At 25.6% G+C, this 18,113-nt stretch overlaps 4 protein-coding genes across 10 annotated transcripts; 2 read left to right on the top strand and 2 right to left on the bottom strand.

Annotated features, from left to right (window-relative positions):
- Positions 1-1,472: 1,472 nt before the first annotated feature.
- On the bottom strand, positions 1,473-2,995 carry LOC126897042 (NHP2-like protein 1). Of its 2 annotated transcripts, none has more exons than XM_050670407.1 (4): positions 2,828-2,995; positions 2,034-2,169; positions 1,831-1,968; positions 1,473-1,766 (listed from the first exon to the last, which is right to left on the bottom strand). In XM_050670407.1, the coding sequence occupies exons 2-4, from the start codon at positions 2,167-2,169 to the stop codon at positions 1,642-1,644; spliced, it is 399 nt and encodes a 132-aa protein (XP_050526364.1). In that variant the 5' UTR covers positions 2,828-2,995; the 3' UTR covers positions 1,473-1,641. The 2 variants fall into 2 exon arrangements, with proteins under 2 accessions (XP_050526364.1, XP_050526373.1); XM_050670416.1 differs by lacking the exon at positions 2,828-2,995 and adding an exon at positions 2,607-2,625.
- Positions 2,996-3,120: 125 nt separating this feature from the next.
- LOC126896188 (uncharacterized) lies at positions 3,121-7,928 on the top strand. 3 transcript variants are annotated; one of them, XM_050668754.1, is made up of 14 exons: positions 3,121-3,300; positions 3,471-3,530; positions 3,661-3,751; positions 4,037-4,135; positions 4,192-4,287; positions 4,380-4,511; positions 5,482-5,738; positions 5,855-5,940; positions 6,014-6,334; positions 6,490-6,648; positions 6,718-6,961; positions 7,027-7,239; positions 7,299-7,411; positions 7,539-7,928. In XM_050668754.1, exons 1-14 carry the CDS (start codon positions 3,253-3,255, stop codon positions 7,807-7,809), a joined length of 2,190 nt encoding a protein of 729 aa, XP_050524711.1. In that variant the 5' UTR covers positions 3,121-3,252; the 3' UTR covers positions 7,810-7,928. The 3 variants fall into 3 exon arrangements, with proteins under 3 accessions (XP_050524711.1, XP_050524710.1, XP_050524712.1); XM_050668753.1 differs by having other exon boundaries at positions 6,451-6,648; XM_050668755.1 differs by having other exon boundaries at positions 3,134-3,250; positions 6,451-6,648.
- An 877-nt stretch (positions 7,929-8,805) lies between these two features.
- LOC126896189 (transmembrane protein 151B-like) lies at positions 8,806-15,605 on the bottom strand. 4 transcript variants are annotated; one of them, XR_007701799.1, is made up of 6 exons: positions 15,279-15,605; positions 12,938-13,057; positions 12,660-12,856; positions 10,963-11,153; positions 9,679-10,837; positions 8,806-9,238 (listed from the first exon to the last, which is right to left on the bottom strand). XR_007701799.1 is itself a non-coding variant. In XM_050668757.1 (5 exons), the coding sequence occupies exons 1-5, from the start codon at positions 15,312-15,314 to the stop codon at positions 10,212-10,214; spliced, it is 1,170 nt and encodes a 389-aa protein (XP_050524714.1). In that variant the 5' UTR covers positions 15,315-15,605; the 3' UTR covers positions 8,810-10,211. The 4 variants fall into 4 exon arrangements, 1 of the variants encoding a protein (XP_050524714.1); XR_007701797.1 differs by having other exon boundaries at positions 8,809-9,612; XR_007701798.1 differs by having other exon boundaries at positions 8,810-9,496.
- A 922-nt stretch (positions 15,606-16,527) lies between these two features.
- LOC126910275 (uncharacterized) lies at positions 16,528-17,905 on the top strand. Its single transcript, XM_050692696.1, has 4 exons — positions 16,528-16,570; positions 16,673-16,810; positions 17,600-17,718; positions 17,864-17,905. The coding sequence occupies exons 1-4, from the start codon at positions 16,528-16,530 to the stop codon at positions 17,903-17,905; spliced, it is 342 nt and encodes a 113-aa protein (XP_050548653.1).
- Positions 17,906-18,113: the final 208 nt, after the last annotated feature.

Raw genomic sequence — 18,113 nt, 5'->3', positions numbered from 1 at the left:
TAATTGCTTAGCCTTCAAATTTTATATAGCTTTAACTTGAAAAATTTTATTTACAATAAATGTTTGTCTTAGTTGGGTTGATAATTTTCTATCTGAATATATGGGCTCTGTAATTTCTGGTATTTATAGTTTACATGTACATTAATTTAACTGAATAAGTACTTCATTATTAAAAGAAGTTTTAGAAAGACCAATTTTAAAGAAGTACCAAGGTTTCAGTTGTCATTTTAAATATTAATATTTTATTCCAGTTATGTAATAGAGCTGTAAAAGATTCCTTTATTTTATGCTAGGAAATGCAGTTCTACTCTCAAGTGTAAAAGTTAAAAAATAATTTTTATATATAAAAAATGAGTAATATTTACATAGCATTCACATTGTTTTACTTAGTGCTTTGAAATTTATTAAAAAATTGATTTCTATTTTGTTTAATTATTTTCTGAAACAATAGGAATCACATTTTAGTATTCACATCAATGGTCACAAGACACTTATTTCCTACATACATTAATAGTTATAAATGTGGTATTGATTTATTATGTTTGATTTTATACACTCAAATTGAAGGGTCTCTGTTGTATTAACTCTTCAAAAGGCATCAGATATATCCACTTTTAGAAATTTTCCAGAGCTACTAATTTACTGAGATATTTTTCATAAATAGTAATTATAAAATTCTCCTCGGCTAAATATCTTCATAATTAATCTAAATATAAAATTCATTTTAACTTCGATGCAAAGCTGAAAAAGGTTTAATTTTGCTAAATTTTTGTTTATGTCTATCTCCACTTCTCCTCAGCTTTCAGCCAACCGATTTTTTTTTTTCAACAATACATCAAAGATTACAAATCATATCTAGTTGAAGACATTATCCTTATAAATTGAAAAATTTTGTTTCCTGTAAATGGAGGAAATCCCCAGGAAAATTATAATTTTGAATCTGCCATAACTTTTTCAATTAACAAATCAAAATAACTTTTTTTTTATTGAAACCTTTGGTATTTCCCTTTTATTTGATATAAATTTTTTAAAAACCTAATTATTTACCTGCTTACAGGTGAATAAAAATAAAAATAAAAAAAATTTTATTCCCATGACTTATCTTTTAAGTTTTATATTGAAATACATAAAAAACAGTGAATATTCAAAAACAAAAAATAATTTTTAAAAAAGACATACCAAGTTGTTTTACTGGACCCATCAAATATCATAAAGTATTACAAAATTTCAGTAATAATTATCTTAACAGATTTCAGGTAATAAGGTCTTCAATAAGCATTTATTAATTACTTTAACTAAAACACAATATATATATATACATAGTAACACTGTTTTTTTTTTGCTAAATTCATACTAATACAGGCCATATTATTTTTCAATTAATATTTTTAATCTAATAAGAAAATTAAATTTTAGAAAAATATTAATAAGTTTATAATTGTCCCTTTTATAGTGTATCAAAATATAAAGAATTTATTATTCTATAAAAATAATATAAAAAATAATGATAACTTCAATTGGAATTGTCAAAAGGGGGGGACATGGCGTCTTTAAGTTTGAAAAAAAGGTAATAAATACAATTTTTTTATAATTATCATTATCCAGAATTATTATTATAAAAAGAAAAAAATTGAAACATAATTAAACCAGAAGTCTCTCAATTTCAGTTTGAACTTGTTGTATTTGAGGTCGTAACTGAGAGCCTTCATCTGTGGTAATAGAACATGCTATAACTGGCCTTGAAACTCCACAGGCTCGGCCCAATGCTGAAAAATTATTTTATTATTCTTATTATTATTACTGAAAAAATATTATAATTAAATTATTCACCTTGTTTAGACCTAATAAAAACATAAGGAACATTTTTATCTTCACATAACAGAGGTAAATGAAGCAAAATTTCTAAAGGTTCTGCATCTGCCGCACAAACTATAAATTCTGAAATACCTCTGTTTAAAGTCTTGGTAGCTGTTTAATTATTAAAAACCAACATAAATTTATTAAACTAAACAATATTAAGTATAAAAATGTACCTTCATTAGCACCCTTACGCAACTGTTTGTAATTCATAGCTTGTTGAACTAAATTTAAAATTTTTGTAGTTAACTGAGGATCAGCTAAAGGGTATGCCTTTGGATTGACATCTAATGTTACACCTTGATCATCCATCTAAAAGATAATGATACTAATTATGTTTTGAAATTCCCAAATATTAATTATTCTTATAATAAATATAATGTTTGTCAATTATTTAATTTTTAGTATTTGATTATTCACACATTTTGTTTAGATTTTAAATCAATCTATATATATATAAAATTGTAAAATTCTAAGGGTTGACCAGGTAAAAAAAATTATTTTATTGTTAATTATTTGTAGATTTATATACTAAATAATTTTACTTAAAAAAAAATAAAATTTTCTAGTTTCTAAGAAAATACTAAAAATACCCAAAATTGATCATTTTGTTTATTTTAAGTATTTACACAATATTCTATCAACGGATTATTTAGAATAATTTTAGGAAAATAATTTATTACAATAAAAAAAAAAAAATTCTTCATAAAAATAATATTAAGATATTATTAAGAATAATATGTTAGTACTTAAACATCTAACTAAAACTGTCTCAAATTTCAAAATTATATCATAAATAAAAATGAACTATTTCAATTTAATATTGAACACGTGCGCTGCCCAATACATTATTTACAAATAATGTATGGGTTTGTGATAATGACTCTTGGAAAATTTAGAGGTATTTATTTTAAACGATTTGAATTCCCAAAAAGATTGAATTGTTTTAAATTATTAAACATGTACTCACTTGTAAAAGAATTTAGAGAATATCTTCAAAAGTAAATCAATTCAAATTTTTTTTAATCAACACACTTAACTATATCGTATTTGGTGGCGCGGGTTGCAGCACGATAACTTCAATTCAAATTATATTACAAGCGAAAATGTGAGGTTTTGTTTATGGATTGTCAAATAATACAAACTTCATTAAACGTTACTATTGTCATATTATTAAAGTTCGTCACTAACTTTATTCTAATCACCATCAGCTGTTTTATGTATTGATAACATCAATTTCCTACATGATTCAATATTATTTTGTGTTTACAGACTTAGTACGTCTGACGTATTAATTTCACTAAAGTATTCACAAAATAAGATAAAATTTTATCTTATATGTGCCTATTTCTTTAACTGAATGCTGTGAAATTATGATATTTAATTTAAAAATGTATGTATGATACAGGTTGCATAGTTAATTTACCCCGATATTATCTGAAGGTAATATCTATTTTTTAGTTTTTATAAAGTGCTGTTAAAAACATTCTCGAATATTTTAACGATTATTTAAAAATCATTGTGAAATGAACATAATTAATGCTAATTTTAAAAATAAGTATATTTTTGTAGTTCATGTAATGTAGTAAATTTAATTACTTTTTTTCATAAAGATGTCAGTTGAAGACAATGAATCTGTAGATGTAATATTTTCAAATATTCGATCAGATTTGGTAAGTAAAATATTCAATTTGAGTACACACAGTATAATAAGGTTGTGTTGGAATAAGGTTGTCACTAAATTAATAATGTAACTTATGAGTTTGTACAATTGTAATCTTAATATATTAATATCAAATTTAGATGAATTTAGAAGAATTGAACCGTATGGAAAGGCCAAGTAGAATATTTAGCAGTCGTCATCATTCTTATCCTGTGGGATCTCCAATTGGCGGTAAAAAAAAGTTATTACTATCATTCATGACCTGGCTAAAACCTATGTGGGTTCCCAAGCGGTACCTTGAAATGAGCCCTAATGGAAAAAATTGTTACCATAAAAAAGTGATGAAAAAAATAAAATAAAAACTAAAAAAACTGTATGTTCATAATAGACTAGTAAAACTTGTATGAGTCCCAGGACATTCACTACCTTCTTAATCTAGACTTCCTATTACTATATCACATTATTTTCTTATGTATATGGAAATATCTCAAATTTTAAATTTGTTTATATTAACAGATCACACAAGTACTGAACCCAATGAGCTGTTTCGTTATAGATCAAGGGAACCCATTAGAAGTCTAGGAAGTCCAATACGGCAAACTCAACTTGAAGGAAGTAAGTTTAATCTATAAAAAAATTTTATTTATTATAAAAATTTTGATGCTTTTTAGGTACTGATTTCCGATATTTTAGTGAATATGAAAGACGTTTAAGATACCCTTGGAGATATACAGAGCGTTCTTATAATTCATCTCCAACAGCTACAAGTATGTTTTTATTAAAAGTGTACATTTTTCAAATGCTATAATAATAATTATAAAATGATTACTCATTTTAAATACTGTTACTTATTTTATAGATATGGCAAATGGGGAATCTGGAAGAAATCGATCCCCATATGTGAGGTTCACAATTACTGATCCTGAAACGCAACGTGTTACAGCAGCTGGGCAAATTCCTTTAAATAGTTCTCCTAACCCACAAACTTCTAGTAAGTATATATATTTTTAATAAAATAAAAATTCTTAAATTCAATTCTGTTTAAAATGTTAACTTTGGTAAAGTAAATTTAATTTGAGCTACATGTTAATTTACATCTATAAAAAAGTATTTTCACTTATTTTTGAATTAATTAAAATAGTAATAAAAATAATATTATTTTTTATACATTAAAATTTGTATGTACTAAATCTAGTATTATCAAATTTACAAATTTGATAATACTAGTCATTTAATTACTAAAAAAAAGTGCCTGTAATAATTGGGCACTACTTGCAACACAGGCACGTGTACTTAATAGGTACATCTAAAATTAAAAAAATTGAGTGAAGATATAATTGTTTCGTCTTTTTTTTTTTTTTTTTAATGTAAATAAATAAATAAATTATTTTTGTGGGTAGGAGAATAAGATGAAGAGCTAATGTTTTTATACTGTTAAGCCAAGTATGACCCATGAAAAAGGTTTAGACATGTTTGTGTTACTATTTTTCTTTAGATTGACTCTCTTTGTTTAATTGAATCTACTTACTTTAACGATTATTTTATTCTTCTTTAATATATCTAATCATTAACTTAATGTATTTTTGTTTATTTGTTACTTTTCCACAATGATCATTTATAACTTGGTTATTTGATTCTTGAAATCAAATATTAAAACATGAATTTATACATTTTATTTAAATAAGTAATATATATAAATTAAACTACATTGTTGTAAATTGTTATGCTGTGTATAATCAAACCATTCAACATTAATGTGTACTCAGAAAATAATTGTTTAAAATTCAAAAAGTTTTGAATTCTTACTTCAGGGTCATGTCTCGTTTCAGTACTTCTTATTAAAAGGAACTATTAATCTATAGCACTATAATTTTTTACTATTATGTAATAAGACATTTAATGAAAAATTGATTTAAAATACATAAATGTATATTAGTATTTTTATGTTTAACATTTTTTAGGAACTGAAATACCAGATATTCAGTCTTCTCATGTAGAAGTAGAAAATATGCTGCCCTATACAAATAATTTAACCAACGATTCAGTTAATAATTCAAATAGTCCTTTACAATTTACTACTCCTCGATGTCCTAGTTCTGGTAGAAGATTTAGAAGATATATACCTCATCCATATTCAATAAGAAACTATCTAGACAGTCCAATTAGACCACTAAATAGACGTGTTCGTTTCTCATCAACAAACCAAAATTTCAGTGATGTTAGCATTTTTATATTCTTAATTTCAATAGAATACTTTAGATTTAATGTTTTTAATGTTAACAATATAAATTATTCAAACACGTTTATATTTTTTTATGCGTTTGTGTATTATAGATTGAGCGATCACCAACTCCTGAACAAGAATTACCTACTGTGCAAAATGATGAAATAGAACGTGATAATTCATTTGAAGAAGTTTAGTTAGTAAATTTTATAAATGATAATAATTTTGTTAATAAAATTGATTTTACATCTTTGTTTTTAAAAATTTAGTCATGGTCATGACAGCATTTCTAGTTTGTCGTCTGACATGGAGACAAGTACTGAAAGGAGATTATCCGATTTTGTAGTTTCAGAAAACAATGAATCAAATGGAGATGTAGAAAATAGATCCAATCTGGATGAAGAATCAAACTTATCTAGACGAATAACAAGAGTGTTGGATTATTCAACTCCCACGGTTTCATTTGGTTTACCTAGAGAATCAAGCACACCTCCTAGTTCTTCGAGGATTAACAATAGCATTCCTAGATCTCTATCTTATATTGATAATGATGAAGATGATGATCGTAATTCACTAACAATAGAACTTGAGTGAGTATTAATTATTATAAAAATTATTTTAAATAAAACTGAGCAACACAAAAATTGAATTGTGTGATAAAATGTTTACAAAAATCTAATTTAATGTTTATTATTGGTTGAAATAGTAATACATCTAGAATATCTCCTGTTCGCAATACATCTAGATTGTCTCCTGTTCATTCTAACAATGATGGTCCACCCCAAACATTAAGACAAAGTTATGATGCTACTGATTTAAATGAAGTAAATAGTCCAAGTGGTACAAATCTTTTAAATTCCAATTCAACTCGTTCTTCTAGGAGTCCTGAAAATGGAAGTGATGAGTGAGGATTTTTATTGTAATTTATTTTATCAATTGTTTTGTTTTAATTTGATTATTGTATGTTTAAAAGATGTAGAGCGACTGAAGAATTAGTACCTTCAGTTCAAGTTGAAGAACATCCTCAAACATATCAAGAATTAAATGAACAGTTAGTTCGCTTATTTGAATGTCCAGTATGTTTTGAACACATAATACCACCTGTTTATCAATGTTGTATGGGGCATATAATTTGTCGTTCTTGTAAACATATGTGTGATATTTGTCCAACATGCCGCAATCCTTTTAATACAAAACGTAACTTATGTATGGAAAAAGTAAGTGATTCTTATTTTATTTAAGCACAAATACTATTGATATTAAAAAAGTATTGCGTTTTTAGGTTGGATACTTGTTAAAATTTCCTTGTAAAAATTCACTCACTGGTTGTAAGGAGCAATTATTTATTGGACAAAAAGATCAACATGAACTAGAATGTGGCTATCGCCATTATCCTTGTATTTTTAATAACTGCTCTTGGAAAGGATATTATCCTGAATTCCATGTCCATATGACACAACATCATAACTCTCATATACTCACTGGCGAGGAACAGGTAAATATTTATAAAAAATATTTTTAAATTAATCTAACTTAAATTTTATTTATCTTCAGGTTCTTGATATAATAATAAACAATAACCAAACAACAAAATGGTTTTTATCTGCACATCAAGAACATTTTGTAGTTGTTGTCAATATTTCTGGACCCCCTAAACGAATTAAAGCGTAAGCTTTTTTATTATTTTTTATTAATTAAAAAATATAAATAGAAAAAATATGACCATTTTAACTTTTTCTAAGTATTAAATTTATAGTATTTTAGTCTTATTTTGTAACTTTTTCTTATTTGCAGTCAAGTAAACTATATAGGACAATTGTCTAAAGCAAAAAAATTCAATTTTTCTATCGTTTTAAGTAAAAAGCAAGAAGATGAAACTGTATCCCAAAAATTAACATACACTAGCCCAACATTTCCCTACTCTGAAATAAAAGAAATATTGAATAATAGTCATCAAAATAAGGATATATTTTGTTTACCAAGTGAAGTAATTGAACCTTATATCAATAAAAGAAATCATCGCCTTCCTATTACTCTAAAAATTGATCCTGTAAATACTCTATAATTTTGTTTTTTCATTTTTATGATGTATAACTAATTTAAATCAATAAATTTTATTAGGCAATCTTTATAAATATATCTTTATAATCTATTATCTTAATAATATATGTATTTAAACTTTTATTAATTATTAATTTTGCCATTGCGCTTGCTGCTATCTGTCACCTATCATAAAACTGATGTATTATGTCAAAAACGTTCTTGTCTATGTACACAAAACTTCCCTAAGTGTCATGATTGAATTGTGTAGTAATGCATAAAAGATAGATATACAGTTATTTATATATATATTATTTTAATTTAATTATTTAATGCCAAATGGTATTTTACAAAAGAAAGAAAGACAAGAATGTATGTCAAATGATAACAAAGAAGTAATATTATTATTATTTACAAAAAGGAATAAAAACTTATTTCTATATCTTATACTAAAAAAATGTACATAGTAAATAAATCGCTTTATACATATAGCCTTTGTAGATTTGGATAAGGCATTTAACAATGTGAGATAGGAAAAACTTTTATGTATAATGGATCAGATAGGCATTGACTTTATAAACAATAGATGATTATATAAACTATATATTAATGAAAAAGCTTTGTTAATTGGTGATAACAGTACATATGAAGAGATCAAAATACAAAAAGTTGTAATTTGTCACCTACTTTGTGGGTGACAAAATTTATATATAGAAAAAAATTTTAAAAAAAACTGACATGAAAATGTTGGCAAAATCAGATAGGAAAAATGTTAGTTTAAATGCTGCGTTTTGCAGATGATATTGCTGTACATCATATATAAGCTTTAACATGTTAAAAGAAAAAAAGAAAGACACTGTAACAGTAAAATTGTTTTATTTTTGATTATATCACACAAGACAACACATTAATACTATTAATTAAGTTACAATAGTTTTCAGTACAATATATGTGAGATCAACACAGTAAATTGGTAAATACCAAAATAACATTAATATTCATTAATAAACATAAACTTAATAAGATTTATTATTTAGAAGGCATTCAGAAGATAAATTGTCTATATGAATAATAAACCCAATTTTCTAAATAATATCCAACTATAAAAGTGAAAAAAATATTAAAACTATTATTTTAGCACATTTTGATTAACCATTAGCTAAAAAATAATTCAAAATAATAGATAATTAACAACTAGAAACTCTAAAAGTATTAACTTGAAAATTTCAATGCTTATGAGAATAACACAATTTTATAATTATAACAGTTACTACTAAAAAACAAATGTGTTTAAAACTAAAATCTTATTGCAATTTAATTAAAGTATAAAGCAGTGATAACGAATGCTGGGTTTATTATATTTGGCAGTATCGTAGGAAGAATTGATGACAGTATTAATATTGTACAGTGACAGTTTTAGTGGGGAGTGCCTTATTCTCTTCGATTATTGTCACCTTTTATAAAAAAAAAGGTCTTTTGAATAACAAAATTTCCAAAAAAAAATTGATTTAAACGTCTTAAATAATTTTTGCGCCACCCCTTAAAAAAATTCTGGATTCGCCCTGCTTATAGTATATCATTAGTAATGAGCAAAGCAACACTAAGATTTTGACAATATTGGTTTTATTCTTATCAACTAAGTCTTGATCTGGATCTTAATTTGCAAATTCATTCTTGGTCTTACCTATCATATTTTGGTCTTAATCTTGCTCCTTTAAAAAAAACACGTTCTTAAGAGCGTCATATAACTTCATTTAACGTCAACTTAACTATCACTAGAATTTGCTAGTGTTAATCCAATTTTTGCAAGACTCGATTTTGCTCATTACTAGTCATTATCATTCATTAAAAATACTAAATATCCAATTAATAATTACAGAAAAATACATCTTACCAGAATTTTTCACCTTGAGGTGTTTTAAGCGTTGATGTTCCTTTATGGTGTGGTTCTCCTTAATTGGAACCTGAGTTAATGGCTGGTGCGATATATTTCAACAAAGAAGAGTATTATTTCTTTAAAATTTTAAGTCGCATTTAAAATAACTTTCTTTGATATCAATTTACACTATATATTCACTATATTGAACATTTTTAGTATAATAAAGCATTATTCAAAATAAATTTTGTATTCCGAAAAAATTATATACTTTTCAAGTATAATTAATTTTAATACTTTATCAAACTATTATTTTTTAAAATAAATTTAAGTTAAATTGGAGGGTTTAGCCACCATAATTTCAAACAAACAGTATATTTTTAGCTATGCGTCTTTAACAAGAGCCTTGTTGTCTTTTATAGTACTTATATCATTTTTTTTTACATAAAAAAAATTAATGATATTATATCAGCAATAAAATTATTTAGGAACGTGTATAATATAAACATTTCTCAAAGATTAATAAAAATTTAATATTATTAAATGGGAAATCACAGGCTAGTCTCAAACGTTACAGCTGCGGGATATCGACCACCAGTACTCCGCCCGTGAGTATTATAATTATTGTTACTGGAACGGTTATCGATGTCGACTGAAGACGGTTCGAACGACGGACACATTAGCGCTTCCTCATACGAAGGGGGGAACGCATATGGCCCGGACTCTATGTACCTAACTAGATTTGTTGGCACGTAATTAGGAGAACACGTTCGAAAAATAGTCATCGTCTGTGACATTTCATACATGTCGAACGGCGAAGGGCAATCTATCACGTATGCTGGAGGTGCAGGATCGATGAGCATTGTCTCTGAGTAGCTAGGTATCATGCGTACTTGTCCAAACAGTTTGGTGACAGTATAACTTGCATATGACGTATTGTAATTGACATACACCCTGTAAGGCCACGAAAGTAAAAGAAATGAGCACAGCCAGTACGTAATGGTGTTAACTAATCGAGGAAACCGCCCTGCACTAATGTACTCATCAAACTCGACGCCAGCCAAGTCCATACCTTCTTTTTTTTCCATGTGCTCATCTATAGACTCGTGAGCCGAAAAAAATTCGTTTCGCGCGCTTTCAAACTCTTCTGCGTGACGAGGTCGAGCAAAAGCAAAACCTGATTATTAAAAAATAAAATACGTAAATAATGATAATATATTATCATTTTAATATATATATTCATTTTAAGTATTGTACATATTTTTACCTAATGCAAATATATAAAAAATTGTGACTAGTTACCTTTGCTAAACTCAATTTTTACGAGAGGACTTCTCTGGTGAAAAATAAGATAGTCGGATATATCAGTGTGTCCGAAGTTTCTATGGTCAAATGAAACTCTAGCTACGTGCATGTTTACCCTGGTTAATTGTCTAAGATTCCGCCTTCTTGTCAATTTTGGTTCAGTATAGTGATAACATGATGCTTGCCACCTGAAATACGAAATATTATGTTATAATTAAAACCAAAATTTTAATAAACACTTTGACATATTTGTCCGATAAGCTTAAGAGCTTAAATAAGAAGAAAGTAGGTTATTGGCTAAATGCGTTAATTAGTTGTCCATTGAAACTTTCATTTTAAATCTCAATTATATCATAATTTAGATAAATGAAAATGAAAATTGAAATTCATTGAAATGTGATAAATGTAAGTTGGTCATTCTTTTCTTGAGTTTATGACAGTAACGATCCTAGTTGCGTCTGTTGTAAAGGTAGATGTACACCCAAAGAAAAACCTCAATCAATTTTGATAGAGAAACTTTATCAAAGGTTTATGATAATGTTTTATTAATACGAACAAAATAATTATTCTTATAAATAATTATTGTTCAAGACAAGAAAAAAAATTATCATATTGATAAATATATCATTACTATTGAACCTATGATATATTTATCAAATTGAACAATGAATTTATTATATAGATCGAGGTTTTTCTCTGGGTGTATGCTGATAGGCCCCATGAAATGTTTCAAATAATGATATATGATATAATATAATTCTCAAATAATGATAAAAAAAATACATGGAGTTAAAATTATAATAAATACAATCGGGTCTGTTCTAAAATTTTAATTTTGGAAATGCCTTTGGTCAAGGCTACGCCATTTTAGGCACCCTTATGTAAAAATTTTGCTATCCCTGGAATTTTTCAATCGATTGATTTTAGTCAATTTAAGAATTTTTTTTTAGTTTATTTACATTTAAATTCGACTCCTTGTTTTTGAACATCTGGTCAGAGCGGTCCTGGTTTATGCTAAACTAGCTGGTATGGAAAAAACCATGTTTTCGCGAAAGCTTTTGGAAAACATTTGAAAAATGATTATGTAATGGTTCATAAAAACATAAAATGGCATTAAAAAAAGATGTAGACCCGCGAACGTCGCTTGATCTGTTTAATTTTAATGTAAATTAGAGCTGTTCAATTCGCACTCTTGCTAATTAAACCAAACTTTGGACAAACTTATTCCTCTTTCAAAACCAATCTATAATTACAAATTTAAGAAATGTAGTGAAAATGAACTTTTATTCAATGAAAAAGATACCTAATACTTCGTATTCAATTGTTTAAAATACAAAAGAAACCCGATTTTAATAGTCAATTTCTCTTTTTTCCGGCTGAACTGAGTGGCCTAAATATTTATTATTGTCAAAATGATTTTAGAAAAAGTTCTGTCATGGCATTTATTCATAATGTGCAATTGGTGAGAGTTGATAGAAACCGACGGAGAAGCAAGCGCTTTATAAAATAACGAACCGGTCAAAAATTTGTCTCACTCCAGTAAAACATGATATGACGTCCCTATTTAGCTCTTTTTTCTTTTTCCTTCATTTGTAATTATGGAAGTGGTGGTCAAAAAAAATATAAACAGGGACCTTAATTATTTATCTGCATGTTTACTTTCACAATAGAGTAATAGCGAATAAGACATTTACCATACGTGCGGTTCAGCTCTTTTTAATCGGACGATGTACTCGGACAATGCGGAGAGTGGCATAGGTTCGGTTTCGGCTAAATCCCAAACGATCTCGCTGTATCGGCATTCTACTAGGTATAATATGTACAAAAATAGACATCCTAATACACAGTAAATGTATTCAAGTGACAACGAACTTCCCTTGGTCAAACCAATCTGAAATTTAACGACAGGTGACAGTATAATTTAGTCAGTATTATTATTACGTAAATCATTGTTTTATGTAAATTAACTTACATTTGATGGATCTCGAAGTACACCAATGCTGTATATGACAATAATAATGGTTAAAGTAAAACACTTCCAAGTTTCTTTCCATTGAAATGCCTCGCTTAACTTAGTATCACGAACATATTGCTAAAAATATTTATTGCATTATTATAATTTAAGTTTAGTGTAGTTCTAAAAATAATAAATCATATCAAGCTCATAATTCGTTAAAGTGTATTTTTGTAAATTTTAGATCGATTGATCTATCTTGTTTGTATGTACAATTATTCAACTGTAATTTTATTGTTTATATGTAAGAAACATCGAGAAAACGTTTGGTGAAAAGGCAATGCGGGCGCGTCAAATAGACAATTAAGATGCACCGGTGTGCTCGTTAAATACCTTATTACATAACTATAACATTTTTATTCATTATTAGGTTTCTATTTTTGATTCCAATAAGCTGGTTTGTATAAAAATAATTCAATTGCATTGAATTTTTTCTATAGCCAATAATGAAAAGTTAATATTATTAGTTTCGCAAATCAATTAATTATAATTAACTACGTTTTGAGTATTTATAACGCATTGTTTTACTGAAATTAGGTCGATAAATACGTCTCAATTCTTTGGTACAGTTATTCTAGATGATTCTTAAAGTGAAGTTAATGAGAAAAATATATACCTATCGTTAAAATATGTTCCTAGAAAATTAAATTAACCGTGATATTTTGCATTTCACAATAAGTGACTTACAAATTATTCTAAAAATAAAATCGCATCGAAGCTAAAAACAGTAGTTTTTGTTTTAAGAAAAAATATGCATAACTAGAGCTTCTAATAAAATAATGTAATTGATACGAAAATGATTTTTTTAAATGGTAACACATATTTTTAATTTAATAAAATGTTTGAGTTTTTAATTTAATAGTAAATGGCATTTGAATTTTTAATATAACTTTATTAGCTTATTAGATATAAACATTTAAAGTTTCAAAATTTTGAGTTAATATACATGTATAATACACATGGGATTGTAAATACAGGTAGCTAATTGGATTTTTAGGACATTGCTGTCTCAGTGACGGATTGTTTATTATCATTTATGATTATCAATAGATATACTTTCTGTATTGTTTGTTAGTGTATTTATAAACTCATAACAATGTGCCTTACTACAATGGATAATAACAATGCTGTGTACCTGCTAATATCGATGTTATAAAAAACCAATTAGCTACCTATATTTGTAATCCATTGTGTATTATACCTGTATATTAATTCAAAAATTTGAAACTTTAAATGATTATATCTAATAAACGAATTAAGTTATATTAAAAATTCAAATTCCATTTACTATTAAATTTAAAACTCAAACATTTTATTAAATTAAAAATATGTGTTACCATTTAAAAAAACAAAGTTGACCCCCCTCCAAGGCATAAGGGATGAACTTAAAAAATATTACATAGTTAAAAATTCAAGAATAATGTGTAACTAAAGATAATGAAAAAAAAAATGTTTAAATTATTATTATTCTGCAAGTAATTGAGTGGGTTATGATAAAAAAATCACTCTGTATACAAAAATCTAAGAAGAAAAAACCAAAGAAAATCAAACTTGAAATTAACATATAATAATAAGAAATAGAAATAATCTCGATTTAAAAATCTAATTCATTCAAACTTGTTATAATGTATATTCTATCTCTATAATTTTACCCTTCATAAAAACTTCTATTGGGAATAACAATTAATTGTAATTGTACTTCAATACATCGACATAAAAATAGTATCATTTTAAATTTAGTTAACACAATTTTGCTACTATAGCTTTTTAGTTTAAATAATCACTGAAAGGTAAAACTGGTTGACTAGTAGACGTTTATTGGGCAAAACGATAGAAAGATAATCCTTCTGGACCAATAAATATTTTATCGTGATAGCATTAACGACCAACTATAGAAACCACTGGTATAATTACACTGGGGATATGGTTATTATATCTCCCATTAAAAAAATAATTACATGATGAAAATACAATTTGATTACCTTTGTAATAGGTTGTGAACATTTTTCTTATATACATTCCCTTTCATAACAAAGCCCTAATTATGACACTTCTTATAAAATATTTTGATAAACAAATATATTTTTGTATATTAAAATAATAATTTGCTATAGTACAGTCAAAATCAAAACAGTTTTTTTCTTCATTATTAATTTTATTACATATAAATATTAAAATTTATTAATATGTAAATGAAACATATATTATCTTAAAAACAATAAGTAGATACTCAATGTAAATTTTTATTAATTTCATATTTATCAATATATTTGATGATAGTTTGATTTTTTGTACTTACAGTATTTATTTGATATTGTTCAGGTATGAAAGGCATGTTAACGTTCTAACATGACTACAGCGGGGGAATAAAATAAGAAATAATATAGTAATAATCGTAAAAAATAAATATTATTATTATTATTAAATTTAGTTTGTTATTGTTCTCTTCCTGGCCTTAATGTGAATTGCACCACATGTGCGCAAGCAACGTTTGTCCAGACAGGATAAACAGTAGTCGATTGCATCAGTAGGAAAATGAAAAAAGCTTAGGTCCTTGCAGTTGAAAGATGCGCGCGCGTTTTCGCAGGACTTAGTCTGGTATCCGGGATACTCTACTTGCAACCACGCCCTCGTTGTTTCTAGCAAAATCAAACAATAAAATGATAGAAGCGGTATTGTAGGTTTATAGACATAAAATTTGTATATAATAACATAAAATAATTCATAGAGATAAAAATAAATTGTGAAATGTGTTAAAATTTTTGGGTACAATTTATTGTATCATTTTTTTTTTAACAGTTTATTATAATTTTCCTCCTAATTAGGATTACAATCAAATTTAAATAAATAAACTATATATAATATTTTTGGAATTAAAAAATAAGTTAGTGAAATAAAAATGTTTGTATAAAAAGTATTATAATTATTATTATATATATTAGGTAATTTTAAAATCTTAACTACAAATTACTTATAAAAATTTGGTAATTGAAATGCAATAATTATTTATGGTGAACATATTTTCTGATCTATTAAAATTACTAAAAATTATAAATTGTAAAAAATTTATTTTAAATTTATTTTAAACGTTGTATTTTGACGCCTTAAATCTGCATAGAAGTATTTTCACCATAAAAAGCAAGTTGTTTTTATAAATAAATATAAACATTTATACTTTTATTTATTAAATAATTTAATATTAATTAATTACTTAAATATTTAGTAGAGGATAAATATATAATTATAATTAACACTTAAATATTTATTGCATATTGAAGTTGGATGATAAATTAAGTATTAAATGTATTATGTGTTATTTGGTCAGACTGAGAGTTATCAATTGACCTGTTGTTATTTGCTAGAGGTTGGATAATGGAAGTCCGTTTAGTCACAATGATGATAATAACGAATTCTTTATGTAGTGTGAAATTTTATTTGAATATTTTTGTATGATAGTAATTAAAGAAATCTCAATTATTTACTTGTCATCCTATTATTAAATATTTGTTCAAAATTGTTGATTAAGTTAAGGAATTTTCGTAATAAATATGTTGTTTTTAACAGTTTTGTTGTCATCAATGGTTCTTTCAAGTATGTTAAAATTTAGGGAGTGGTCTTTCATTGGTTTTATAAATAATTTACTTTATAAAGACTTCTTTACTTTTTTGATTTTAATTAATATGCTATTCACAGATCATGGTTATCTTCTTTGCTATGATTGTGTGTCAACACATCCAGGTTGTGGTACACCATTTAAATGGCTTTGGTATAAGTCTGTTTCATGTCCTGAAGAAGATGATATATGTGTTAAAGTTATTGAAAGAAATGGAGGTAATAATGATTGTAATATATTTGTTTGTTTTTTAATCTCTTTATTACTGCACTTCTATTGAAATTATTTTATAAATTCAAGAGAAGCCTAATCTAATTTTGATGTTGGTTTTTTGTTTATATTATTTATTATGTAACTATTTAAGAAATATTTAAGAAATATTTGATGGCAAAATTTAAAATTTAAATTATTCTGGAGTTATTATTCTTATAATAAATAAAAATTTGATGATACTTTTTTAAATTTTTAATTGTTTGTACCACAATGTAAAATTTTAATACATCTTTTTAAATGACTGTACCTATAGAATGTATAATTTCCTTTTTAATTTTAATTTATTTAATTATTGTTACGTTGAAATTAAACAAATAGTCCTATATGTATGTACAATTATAATTTTTACTTTTTATATTTAATATAAATGCATTGAATTAAAAATGTTTTCTCTAAAATTAAAAATAAAATACATTTTTTTAAAATTTAAATTATATTTTCTAAAAAGTTAAAATATGATATGTATTTATTGAGGAATTTTAGGATAGAGTCAAGAAGTAGCAAACTGTATTCCTTCTAAATTCTTTTTGAAGTTTGGTGTCATACTAAATTATTTAACAACTTATAAATATTTTTAAATGTCACAAAAATAAATTAAAAATGAGTAATTCATACAACTTTGTGTTGTTTTATTTATATTAAGCTACTATAAAATATAATAATAATAATATTATTTTATGAATTTAAGTTATTTTTATACATTTAGTTATAACATTGATTATTTTTTATTTCAGCTGATGAAATTATAACTCGAGGTTGTTTAAGTTCTTTAAAAGGTTTTCGTACAGATATTCCTGCCGATAAGTATGAAGGTTGTAGGAAAAGTGCAACTGATATAAAATTAGGACATTATGTAAATAATTCCATCTCTGAACTGGATATAAAGCGGTATAATTTTTCTTTTTTTTACATAGCATTTTAATTTTTTAATTTTTTAATATACTTCATTTATCTTAAAAAGTCAATACTCATTATATCTACTTAATATTTATTTACAGAGATCATTTTTCATCAACTACATGGTGCTTTTGCTATTTTGATCATTGGTGTAATTCAGCCAACTTGTCAACTTCTTCAAATCTTTTAATTGTACTCTTAAGCATATTTTTTTTTATTCGGCACATTAAGAATGTTGTTTAATTTATAAAATTACTTTAAATGAAAACCACCAAAGTATTTCAATCATGTAAATATTTTTTTTCAATTAATTATAAAATCCACCATTTATTGACTAAGTTTTTATAATAT

The sequence above is a fragment of the Daktulosphaira vitifoliae genome, unplaced genomic scaffold (genome assembly GCF_025091365.1).
Source record: "Daktulosphaira vitifoliae isolate Bord-2020 unplaced genomic scaffold, ASM2509136v1 Scaffold_1, whole genome shotgun sequence".
NCBI lineage: Eukaryota > Metazoa > Arthropoda > Insecta > Hemiptera > Phylloxeridae > Daktulosphaira > Daktulosphaira vitifoliae.
The sequence above is the reverse complement of the archived record's forward strand: the minus strand, read 5'-3'. Positions and strand labels throughout refer to the sequence as shown.

What these genes read in the sequence shown, in the direction of transcription:
- LOC126910275 (XM_050692696.1), top strand. Translation starts at nt 16,528, where the DNA reads ATGTTGTTTTTAACAGTTTTGTTGTCATCAATGGTTCTTTCAA. An exon ending in GTCATCAATGGTTCTTTCAA is followed by an intron (nt 16,571 to 16,672) that starts GTATGTTAAAAT and finishes TGCTATTCACAG; the next exon opens with ATCATGGTTATCTTCTTTGC. An exon ending in AGTTATTGAAAGAAATGGAG is followed by an intron (nt 16,811 to 17,599) that starts GTAATAATGATT and finishes TTTTTATTTCAG; the next exon opens with CTGATGAAATTATAACTCGA.
- LOC126896189 (XM_050668757.1), bottom strand. Translation starts at nt 15,314, where the DNA reads ATGCCTTTCATACCTGAACAATATCAAATAAATACT. An exon ending in AACAATATCAAATAAATACT is followed by an intron (nt 13,058 to 15,278) that starts GTAAGTACAAAA and finishes AAATATTTTTAG; the next exon opens with CAATATGTTCGTGATACTAA. An exon ending in TACTTCGAGATCCATCAAAT is followed by an intron (nt 12,857 to 12,937) that starts GTAAGTTAATTT and finishes GTTAAATTTCAG; the next exon opens with ATTGGTTTGACCAAGGGAAG.
- LOC126897042 (XM_050670407.1), bottom strand. Translation starts at nt 2,169, where the DNA reads ATGGATGATCAAGGTGTAACATTAGATGTCAATCCAAAGGCATACCCT. An exon ending in GCGTAAGGGTGCTAATGAAG is followed by an intron (nt 1,969 to 2,033) that starts GTACATTTTTAT and finishes ATAATTAAACAG; the next exon opens with CTACCAAGACTTTAAACAGA. An exon ending in TTTTATTAGGTCTAAACAAG is followed by an intron (nt 1,767 to 1,830) that starts GTGAATAATTTA and finishes ATAATTTTTCAG; the next exon opens with CATTGGGCCGAGCCTGTGGA.
- LOC126896188 (XM_050668753.1), top strand. Translation starts at nt 3,253, where the DNA reads ATGTATGATACAGGTTGCATAGTTAATTTACCCCGATATTATCTGAAG. An exon ending in CAAATATTCGATCAGATTTG is followed by an intron (nt 3,531 to 3,660) that starts GTAAGTAAAATA and finishes TATCAAATTTAG; the next exon opens with ATGAATTTAGAAGAATTGAA. An exon ending in GTAACTTATGTATGGAAAAA is followed by an intron (nt 6,962 to 7,026) that starts GTAAGTGATTCT and finishes TTGCGTTTTTAG; the next exon opens with GTTGGATACTTGTTAAAATT.